At 38.4% G+C, this 11,121-nt stretch overlaps 1 protein-coding gene across 1 annotated transcript; it reads left to right on the top strand.

Moving 5' to 3' along the window:
- The first annotated feature begins 7,264 nt into the window (after positions 1–7,264).
- Positions 7,265–10,379, top strand: LOC143036627 (uncharacterized). The gene is made up of 3 exons (XM_076204186.1): positions 7,265–7,391; positions 7,572–7,783; positions 10,039–10,379. The coding sequence occupies exons 1-3, from the start codon at positions 7,380–7,382 to the stop codon at positions 10,160–10,162; spliced, it is 348 nt and encodes a 115-aa protein (XP_076060301.1). The 5' UTR covers positions 7,265–7,379; the 3' UTR covers positions 10,163–10,379.
- The last annotated feature ends 742 nt before the right edge of the window (positions 10,380–11,121 follow it).

The following is an 11,121-nucleotide window of genomic DNA, read 5'->3' as shown; positions in this document are numbered from 1 at the left end:
ACATTTTTCTATGACCTCTTTTTCACATTTTCTCTTTTCCTCTCTGCACACTTGTACATATTCATTTCTATAACAAGTATATATTTTCCATTTTTCAGGTCTTTTGTCTTTCTTCAATTTGTCCAAGCTTGATCTCTTTTGTCTTTTAACTCCCTACAACTTTTGTTGTACCAGCAGTTTACATATTCTTTTTCTTGTTTTTGTCTTGGGACATACTTTTCCACTCCTTTTTTATATTTTTTGTCAAAATATTCCATTTCTCTTCTACTGTTGTATCTTCTTTGTGTATTCTTTCCCAGTTTTCATTTTGAAAGAATTCTCTTATTTTATCAAAATTTGTTTTTTCATACATCAAACTTCCTTTTCTATATTGCTCATTTCTTTTCATGTATTTTTTCTCATTTAGTTCTAGTTCTATCAATATGTGGTCACTTTTACTTATTGGTGCCTGGTATTCCATTTTTTCCATTATTTCAGGTTCTGATGTGATTATTAGGTCTAGTCTCGATGGTTCTTCTTCATTTCTATACCTTGTGTTCTCTTGAATCCATTGTGTCATTGTGTGGTCAATAATCATCTCAAGTAGAACATTTCCCCATGAGTCTTCTCCACCCTTTACGGTCATCTCTTCCCAGCAGACTTCTTTGCAATTAAAGTCGCCCATCATAACTAGTCTTCCTCCATCTTCCATTATCTTGTTTAATGTTATTCTTGTGTCTTCTAACATACTTTTATGTTCACTCTCTTCCCACGAAGCTGTTTTTGGGGGCACGTAGTTTATTAGAAACTTTCTGCTCTTCTTATCTCTGTCTTCTACTTCTATCATAATCATCTCTACTGTATTCTTTCCATATGTGACACTCCTCACCTTTATATCCTTCTTAGTCAGGAACATAACTCCACCCCCTTGTTTTATCTCTGTTTCTAATCCAATAATTATATGCATTGTGTCCTATGCTGTTGGGTGGTAGTGGACCTTTTAATTTTGTCTCTACAATTCCCATTATGTTCGGTTCTTTTTCCTTCAGATACTCGCTCAGTTCATTCAGTCCTGTTTATTAATCCATCTATATTTGTGTAGGACACTCTTAACTTTCTGTTATTTCCATTGTATTCTCTGTTTCTTTTTTGTTTCTCTCTGTTATGGTCCATTTCCTCAATTTCATATTCACTACTCTCCATTAGAATTCTTTTTCTGACTCCGTTCTGGTCTCGTTTGTTTTTTTGTTTTTTATCTTCTTGCCTTTTCATTTTTTCTTCCTTTCTTTCCTCTTTATTCATTTCTCTTTTTATACATACCTTTTTATATTGTTCACTTGTTGCTAGCTTCCCTGTTTTTGCTAAGATATTCTCTGCTGTTGTTTGTAACCTGAATTTAATCTTAATTGGTCTGGTCTTATCTGTACTATATTTTTCGAGCCTAAACATCTCTTTAATTTCTTTCATTATTTCAGGTTCATCTTCCTGAACTAATTCTAATAAACTGCTTACTTTTTCTTTTTCCTCACTGATTCTTGAAGTTCTATCTAGGTTATGTTTCTCTTCCATTCCTAATATAATCATACATTTCTTTTTATCTGCCAAGTCTCTTAGTATATTCTCCTTCTGTCTCATCACTTTGATAACTGAGTCTTCAGTTTGTTCTTTTATTTGCGGTTTAATTATGTCAGTAAATGCAACTTTACTGTTTTCCTGGATTTTTTTTCCAACCCTGTGCTTCTTTTGGTATGGCCTCTTTATTGTCTTTATTATTCCTCTTTAATTCCTAATTCTCCTCTTTTACTTCTTTTAACTGTCTTTTTAATTCTTCTATTTCATTAGTTAAAATTTTGTTCGCCTTCTCTAGTTCTTCCAATTTTTCAACTCTCTGCGCAATGTTGGTTACGTTACCGAACCTGTCTTCCCAATGTTCGATCATCTTATCAAGTTTCTCCTCTAGTCTTGTCAATCGGGGGAGGTTGGTATCCCCCCACCCTCCTTAAATCCCTGGAAATTATTATCCTCACCTTCCATTGTGCTGCTCTTATCTATATTTCTAATCTTTACATTTTTGTTAATCTCATCACCAAAATCATCGGTGCTCCTTTTGTTTACAAGACGTCTGGCCTCTTGGACTAAGCCTTCTCCTTCCTCATTTCCTTCCATTTCCCTCAGTAATCCCTCCCCTTCTCCTTTTTCCTCACTTTCCCACGACACCACGAGTTATCCCCTTCCCTGTAAATAATATAGGTACTTCCTTTCCGTTGAGGTCCACGAAAATTTCACTTTTTCTTCAGAACTATAATCCTCGCCGTCCATCCGACAAAAGTGTGTGTGTGTAAATAACAAACTGGTAAATTATAATTATTTATAATGAATAACAAATTACACTGTACAACAAATTTCAGGATTAAGAAAAAAACATAGTTCTCATGTGCGTTTTATTATGAAGTTCAGTGTGCTGAATTCAAATTTGATAACAAAAATTTCATGCCACGTCAAAATTTTTTGTAAATAGCTGTTTTAATAATTATGCAATTAATAGAGATTTCCAAGGTTCCATAAATGTATTTTGCTCCCAAAGTCAGATTAAATGTCTTCATTGTATTTATTTAATTAATATATAATGAATCGGCATGTTTGTTAGCTTTATATGATGTATTAACCTACAATCTATTATTTACTTCTTCTTTTATAAGACGTCTCAGGCGTGTCACGCTTCAGGTTCCAACAGAAGTCAGCCAGCATAGCAGGGCTCCATTTTCCCTTGTACCTGTTTTCCATTGACGCTATATCTTGATGGAACCTCTCTCCATGTTCATCACTCACATCTGCTGCATTCTCTGGGAAGAAGGACAGATGAGAATGAAGAAAGTGTATCTTCAGTGACATATTGCATCCGAGATCTTGGTAGCATTTGATTAGCCTCTCCACTTTACGCTCTCGCTGGGACTCTTGGTGCTTTCCCAGAAGCCCTTTGCATACATCTTTGAATGCATGCCAGGCCGCTAGCTCAGGTTCATCCATTGTCGCCTCAAAGTCCTCATCATTTATAAGCTTGCGAATCTGAGGGCCTACAAATATACCCTCTTTAATCTTGGCATCACTAATTTTAGGGAAGATCCCTTTGAGATACTGGAAACATGGCTTGTTATGTTGCAGTGCTTTGGTAAATTGCTTCATTAGGCCTAGTTTTATATGCAGTGGTGGAAAAATGATTTTCTCCTTCTTAACTAGTGGCTCATGAATTACATTATGGCATCCAAGCGTCATAGATTCCCGAGATGGCCATTCTGAGCGTATATAATGTTCTGATCTGGCCCTACTGTCCCACTTGTAAAGAAAGCACATAAATTTGGTGTATCCAGTTTGTAGCCCATTAAGTATGGCTACTACTTTCAAGTCTGCACAAATTAACCACTCATGCTCTTTGTAACTTATGCGGTCTAGAATAAAAGCAAGGTTCTCATATGTCTCTCTTAAAATGACTGAGTAAGCAACTGGAACTGAAGGCATGGTGTTCCCAATGTGCAACAGAACTGCTTTTATGCTGTAAAGGGATCCATCTATGAATAGCCTCCACTCATTGGGTTCATAGGACAGCTCAAGGGCACTGAATAGGCCTCTGATATCATTACAATAAGTCAAGTTGTTTTCCAAAGTGAAGAAATCCTGTAGATTTGCAGAACGCTTCCTAAATACTGTAATTCGAGCTTCTTCATCCAACAGGTGCCATTGTTGCAAATGTGAGGCCAGGAGTTCACTCTGTTGCTTAGTAAGTGTTATATCACGAACTAGATCTTTGAGTTCTGGTTGGGTGATGAGGTGTGGTTTCTTATCAGATTCAAGTTGTGTCGTATACGTTGCATCTTGAGATTCTGAATCGTCAGAGTTGCTCGTGTCATCGCTTGGTAGTTCAGAGGGCGGCTGTGGTACAGGAATATCACTTGAATGTAGAACTGGGCGAATAGCAGACTGAAGATCTGGATACACGATAGATTTCTTGCCTTTTCTGTTGCGACCTGCAGGAAAATAAAATAAAATCAGACTAAAAATGGATACTATTGGTTGTGATCACGTGCAAAAATAGTGGAAGTGCAACTTATTATGTATTTCGATCTTTTTTATTGATACATCTCTTGAAAATATATATAAAAACAGTAAAAAATAAACACTGAACACCCACCTTTAATATCCGTTAAGCAGAAGTAGCAATCTGTTGAGTGGTCCTTTGGCTCCCTCCAGACCATTGGTACGCCAAACATGAGGCCAGTCCCTTTGCCTTTCACCCAGGCAGAAAGGGAACTTGTACACCTGACACAACATATGTGAGGTGCCCAGCTTTTGTCCTGGTCACCCACTTTACATCCAAAGTACAGCTCATAAAGTTTCTTTACACGTTGAGTCAACTGTCTCTTGTATTGCCTTAATGTAACTGATCCACATATATGACAAAACTTGTCTGGCGAATTCTTGCATTCTCTAGGCATCTTAACTCTGTATCCTGTTAAGAAAAAAAAACACAAATGGTAAAAGCAACAAAAAATACCGTTCAGATAGACATTGCGGGCACTGCTATTTACGAAGAACTGGAGGGTCACAGAAAGAAACGGATGTTATATTCGTGATCTACGCAAAAAATAACTCTAGAAAAGGATAGTCTCATTTCCGTTTTTTTTCATTGTTATACAGTGTTATTAACAAAAATTAAACAGGTAAAACATAATAAATAGATAAGTAGAATGATTGGTATGCATTACAGAATATTTGTTAGGTGTTTAAATGAATCTTAAAATTTTGAACTGTAGGCTACTACATTGCACTGCCTTCCATTCCGTATAGGTATTCTTGGCGTGACAGAGTCACATGCCTCAATCAAACGCAACCACTTTAGTCAATCTGCAATTCACATGCACGTTCTCTTTTTACCTGACGTACACACCATAGAAAACAACAGTATTAAACGAGTGAGTGCAGTAGCTAGTACAGTGGCTTACTATTTATAGAAATCTATGCAAATAAGAATGTTATTTTGAACAATGAATTAATATTTACATGTTTATTTTTATCCTAAGTTATGATATTATTACGAGGGTGATATTACGTTATGCAATCATGTATTTTCACTCTGGTACGCGAAGTGGTGATATAGGCTGCATCATAGTCTGTGTAAGCCAATTTTCAATAACCTGTCCGCGGAACTCATAAAATTCCAAAAACAGGTTCATACGAACTGCATGCTGAATCAGACCTTTGATACGCGGGCATATGCTATCCATCATACGTGCACGAGACGTGATGAGTCCCTAAGCGCTAGCCTGAAGCCAATCGTTTTTCCCTTTGACCTATTACTCTGGTTTATGTAGCAATTTCTATATAATTTGTGCAGACAGTGAACGTGCCCCATATATTCTATAGTGTAGTGAATAATTCTAAGTGGGATGATTGAAACAAGTGATGTGTAATGCTGAATACTGTAGCTGGGTTGTATTACGCCATCTGTGTCTGAAGGGAATATGTGTTCCCTCGTGTCATAGATGTGTGTCTGTTGTAATTATTATGAAATCTAGTTCACCCCGTTAGAGTCTGTGTGATGGTCAGTGTAGGCTGATGTTTTGAATGTGAGCGCCGTCTAGTGGTGAAATTGTGTAGTAATTGTGGCTCTGTATTCACATGGTGTACGGTAAGCCCCGTCCACACGGAGCATTTTGATGCGCGATGTATTGAAGCGATGAGTTGAAAAACGTGACTTTCAATTCGTTGCAGCATCATGAAAGCAGCCATGGGGGGAACCGATTTCGAATCGCTGAGCAGTGTGTCAATGACAGTTGAAGAAAGAGGATGAACGCGCTCTGCTTCGCTCCTCTAGTTTTATACAACGTCACAAGCAACTTCCGCAAAGTCGTTCGAGTATTACATTTCATTAAGCTACTAAGCAGTACTCAGCTATTTGGAATATCAAGTGCAAAGAATATAAGATGAGAAATATAAAAAGTACAAGCATCGAAAGCTGACTTACATTCCTTTAACAAAATTATTATGTAATGTGCGGAATGAAGACATTACCAAAAAACTTCATACACTGAAAACACAGTTTCACAGGGAAATGACTGTCATTAATGCATCAAAGAAGTCTGGTGCTGGCACGAAAAATATATACACTCCAAAGCTGTGGTGGTTTAACGATTTAATGAGTAGAGCGTCGACAGACATTTTCCTTCCGTGAAAGCCAAATGATGACCGAGATCTGGTTGCTCGCCGCTCGCGCAAGGTGGTCGCAGTTATGGGCGAGAACCATAACGAGCTCACGAGGTTGTATAGATATATTTCCATACAACTTGAGAGGTAAGTAAAACACTTCAATATTAAAATAAAATTTTCAATTATCTATGAGAAGAAAAATATGAATCATGAACTTCCTTCTTGCGCTCTTCTAGTTCACATAGCAGAAAAAGTAAATAACACAACATCAATGCAGACGTTGCTGCTCCTGGCCAAATCTGAATGATACTGGATTTATCTAACTGTAATAGACAGGAAAGAAACACTTTTTTTCATTATACTGTTTAATCTGATCAGATTCGAATTTTGTGCCTTGCCAGACCCGACGAGACTGGACTGAAAGTGTTGCGAAGACAGAAATATTGCCAGACAAATAGTTTTAGGCTCAGTAGTCTTTATTGAGTAGTTGACTGGTTTGCAAGCTACAGGTGGTTACAAAAATACTAAACCCCGTCAACATAAATGTACAATATTTGCAAGCAGGCTACAAGCGAGAAACTGAGATTTAGCAGAGCAGAAGAAGAATGAAAGTTAAAAATTATCAACATTTCTAAGGAGATTAGTCTACAGTCATGATGGAAAAAAATTAAAATGAAACAAATCACCAATGAAATAAAACAAAGCCATTGACATCCACAAGCTGGCATGGGCGTCAAGGGAGGCGTCGACCGAAACCATCATGGCGGTGGGTAGTACGAGACGCCCGCAGAAATGTTGGGAATAACATTTGTAAAACAAATCTCTGTCAGATAAAGATGCATTTGGAAATTGGTTAATTTGTCTTTATAATCTTTATTGTAACACGATCACGGTCCATATGTCGTTCGCCATCCTGTCATAATGCAAAAATGACAAATTATGTCGATTTAAAATTTATTTCATTTGGGCATGGGAACGCCAAACAGGCGCTCTATCCTATTAATATTTTCACATTCGCTTCCCCATGTTACCAATTAATTGTTTTGTCGACAAAACTATTTGTAACCAAGTCAAGAAACAAACGAACGAACGCAGCTACAGGTATAAATACAACACCGGCCTAATATTTTTGGCATTAGGAAGTCAATTGTACGCAAAGGAGTACGTGACCGATTTTTTCCTCTGAGCATATATCAAAAATGTTCTTTCTCGTAAGTGAATTCCCAGGTACTTGTGAATGTAATAGTACTGTATGTGTTAGATAACTGTAGCTTGAGTGTTTTGTTAAAGAACATCGTCCAATGGGAACTGAATATATTTAATTTTTGGGAAATTAGTGAAATACTGGTGCACAATGAAACTTGGAATCTAAGTGAAAAGTTATATTGCAGGCTCTGTTGTTGACTGGATTCGCAGTTGGTTTCTGTCAACAAGCCTACGTGCCAAATACAAACCCTGTAAACACGGGTCATCAGCTCGAGGGTTCCCTGGTAATAAACTACGTTGTCGAGATTGTTATGGAATGGATAGAAACTTACGAGGTTCACGACAGCCTAGGAAGAAGTGCCTTTTCGTTGTTGGACAACCACTTTGATGCGAAACTGTAAGTTTCTATAACTCTTAATTTTTATCAAACTACTGGTAATCACGTTCGCCAACAATTTGTCCCCATAGTAAGTAATTTTATTTTATAATGAATCGATATACATGAAGTGCAGATAAAGAAAAGAACACATAGTTCGAAATAACAATTACAAATGCCGGGGATAACAAAAAAATATGTAAGCTGTTAACAAGGAAATGTTGACTAATCATCGAAAATTAAGTACATTTGATGTGAAAGTCTACGAAACGCGTGTAAATATTTTCAAAATGTCGAAAAACTGGGAAATTTTGCCGTGATGACATAACCTAAGCTAATTTGAGAAATGCCTTGTATCGTAGATACTTTGAGTAATCCCTCTCGAAAATGCCTACATTTGTAGAACAGGTCTTTCGCACCGAAACCAGGGGCCGTATACACAAAACTTTTTTGTTAGCATTTTACCTGTGGCTAAATATCATAGGGTAATTGCCACCTTCGTCTCAGGACTCAGTGGTCGATTCCGTTCTGTTCGGGATTGAACAGCCATTTTTATTATACCAGCACGGTTCATTCTGAAGCGTTTGATGAGTTCGTCGTCATTGTACTCGTTAATATGTTGTTGTTGCTCCGCCATCTTCTCTACTAACAGGAATTTGTTAAGAGTTTAATAGTCCTCCTCAGCACTTTTATCTTAACAGTACTTTTAAGGCCCTAACAAGTTTTCTGTATCCACTGTTAGTGCTTAACAGCTAAATGTTAGCCTTAACAGGAATTTGTTACCCTTAACAGCTATTTGTTAGTGCTAACAAGTTTTGTGTATTACTTGTTTACTTTGTAGAGGAAAATGTTCTAATATAGAAATGTATATGTACGACTGTGCGTTGACCTTAAAATTATAGAACCGCTATTGGAAAGAAAACAAAAATGCAAAGCCATTACGTTAAAAGTGCACGACAAACATAGCGCCATTAGGTGAATGTATTTTTATTTTAAAATAACTAGATATTAGTTACTGACGGTGTTCGCAAAATCTATAGAACCCAAAGAAATGGGGGTGATTACCATCCGAACTATTATTACAATCAAGACAACAATACCGACGTAATTTTTTAAACTATTGGTAAAGTTTTAATAATCGCATTGCCAGTTACTAGCTGAATTTTAAGTTTCACGATAGAATATGGTGCACTTGAATATCAAGGCTCATCTTGATCTATGAAGTGTGGTAGGGGAAAGGATTTGTACAACTGAGTAGCCTTGTTTAGGATCCACCTAGCTCGCCTTCCATGGGGACGAGGGTAGGAAAGGTGCTACATGATCCCCCCACCTCGCCTCACCCCACCCCAAACACCAGTGTATCGCTCTTAGTGAGGGTAGGGGAACTCTTTCGTTCTTGAATTAGAGAATGGGGAAGCTATATTTCGATTTTGGCTTGGAGGATGAGGGGGGGGGTATTTCTTTTATGGCTGAGGATGTGGGTGGCTCCCTTGCTCTTGACTTAGATGTGGGAGATGAATTTCTCTTGGTTAAGGGGCGTTTACCTTGAAGGAAAAAATACCTGGGAGGTGGGGGATTGGAGCTCTCTCATAAGGTGTGTTGGGGTGGTGAGCAGCCTCTCTAAGAAGAAGGGGGGATTAGAGCTGTCTCGTTTGGAAGATTGGGGTTGGAGCTATCTTAGGATGTGGGTAGTTGGAGATACCTTTTGAAGGAGGTGGGGCGGGTTGGAGCTGTTTCGGAAGGAGGTGGGGGGGGGGATTGGAGCATTTTCTTTTGGAAGCTGTGGGGATGGAGAGGAGAGTTCTCTCGGAAAGAGTTTGGTATGGGTCCTCTCAGTCATCGTGGGGGATGAGGGCATCCATTCTCTCGTTTTACCTAAAATCCTGCAAACTGTGTTGGGGGGGGGGGGGTTGCTGTAAACTCGACGGTCCTGGGGTTGCCATACCGATGCGTTTTAAAGGTCTGAATTGTCGTTGCTTTAGGCACTACAGGCTATTTTCCTTGCACACCCTACCTCCAGTCTCCATTTGAATATATAGAATAAGACTCAGAGAAATCTATAATTCTAAGAATATTTCAACGGTATGTCTAACATTGGTATAGGTTTACAATCTTGGTTTATCACTCGGCTTTGCAATACATGGCGGAAAGTTAATTTGATATTTGGGGGTTTGGAAAATAAATATAACCAAAGTATTTTATAGTCCAACTCGACTGTCGGCACTATTGAAGCCCGTGGAATCCCAGTGTGATATCTCCTTTTGTTGTCGTTCCAGATTTTGCCTGAGCAATCTCCTTCGTCTAACCAATTGCAGGAGGAACTGCTTCGAAGTGGAAACGAAGTCGTTTTGTAATATTTTCTGTCTTGGCTGGGTGGCGACAAGATGTTTTAATGAATAAAGCAAACCAATAAATATTTACACGAGTTTGATATACTAATTATCAGTGGAACGAATCTTAAAACGTCAAGTGTGTAGTTTCTTCCCTGCTGTTCAACAAAATATTTAAGAAAAAATTCGGTAGGTATTTAAGTGTCTGATACTGTATATATCGATACAATAAAGCTTTACAAATGTCAGGTGTATAATGTGAGAATAAAATAATGTATGGCACCAAATGTATATTTTATTTCGATGTAATATAGAACGCCCTTGGTGTATTCATAAATTTGAGTCAACTTCATTTCAAATATTGTGGAAGCTTGTACAAACTGGAAATAATAGGAACTGTGAGAACTTGAACTTGGCAATGAAATTGATTACACTTAATTCAAAGCAATTACTGTATATACCAGGCACGTTTACACACGCGCGCGCACGCACACAAGGCAGGCTCAAATACGTAATGCCACGTCCACACGGTCGAGCACTGTCCGCCGGGCACGAGGGCTTTGCTCGACAACGGGCAATTTCATCGGGTAAACCATCGAACTGTCCGTTCCCGGCGCCATTTGCGGGCAGTGAATGGAGGGCTGACATCACTGCCAAGCGCACGAGGTGAGGTGCGAGCAAATTTAGCAAACCCGCTCAGTACAGACCCAAGTTACCTTACCACCATGTCCGCACCTAGTACTAGTGTGTACTGGTCTCGACAAGACGTGCTATTGGTGCTATGCTTTTCCTCATATTTCTCTTGCTTTTGTATATATGGCTCCACTTTCGAAAGGCGAACAGAAAAGCTGCTTATGTTTATTCTCGTGTAACTGCAAAACAATTGTTCATTTTCATCCTGCAATTCACGTAGGATTGTCACTGAGTTTCCCATTAAATCACCTCTTTGTAACCACTCCCGGCACCAGACATGTCTCCGGGATTTCTTGTTTTTCTTTTTAATGCAGGCAACAATTATAATGCTGTAAA

The sequence above is a fragment of the Oratosquilla oratoria genome, chromosome 21, assembly GCF_046742065.1.
Source record: "Oratosquilla oratoria isolate Oo_2021 chromosome 21, ASM4674206v1, whole genome shotgun sequence".
NCBI classification, from domain to species: Eukaryota; Metazoa; Arthropoda; class Malacostraca; order Stomatopoda; family Squillidae; genus Oratosquilla; species Oratosquilla oratoria.
Note: the sequence above shows the minus strand (reverse complement) of the source record. Positions and strands in the feature narration are given on the sequence as shown.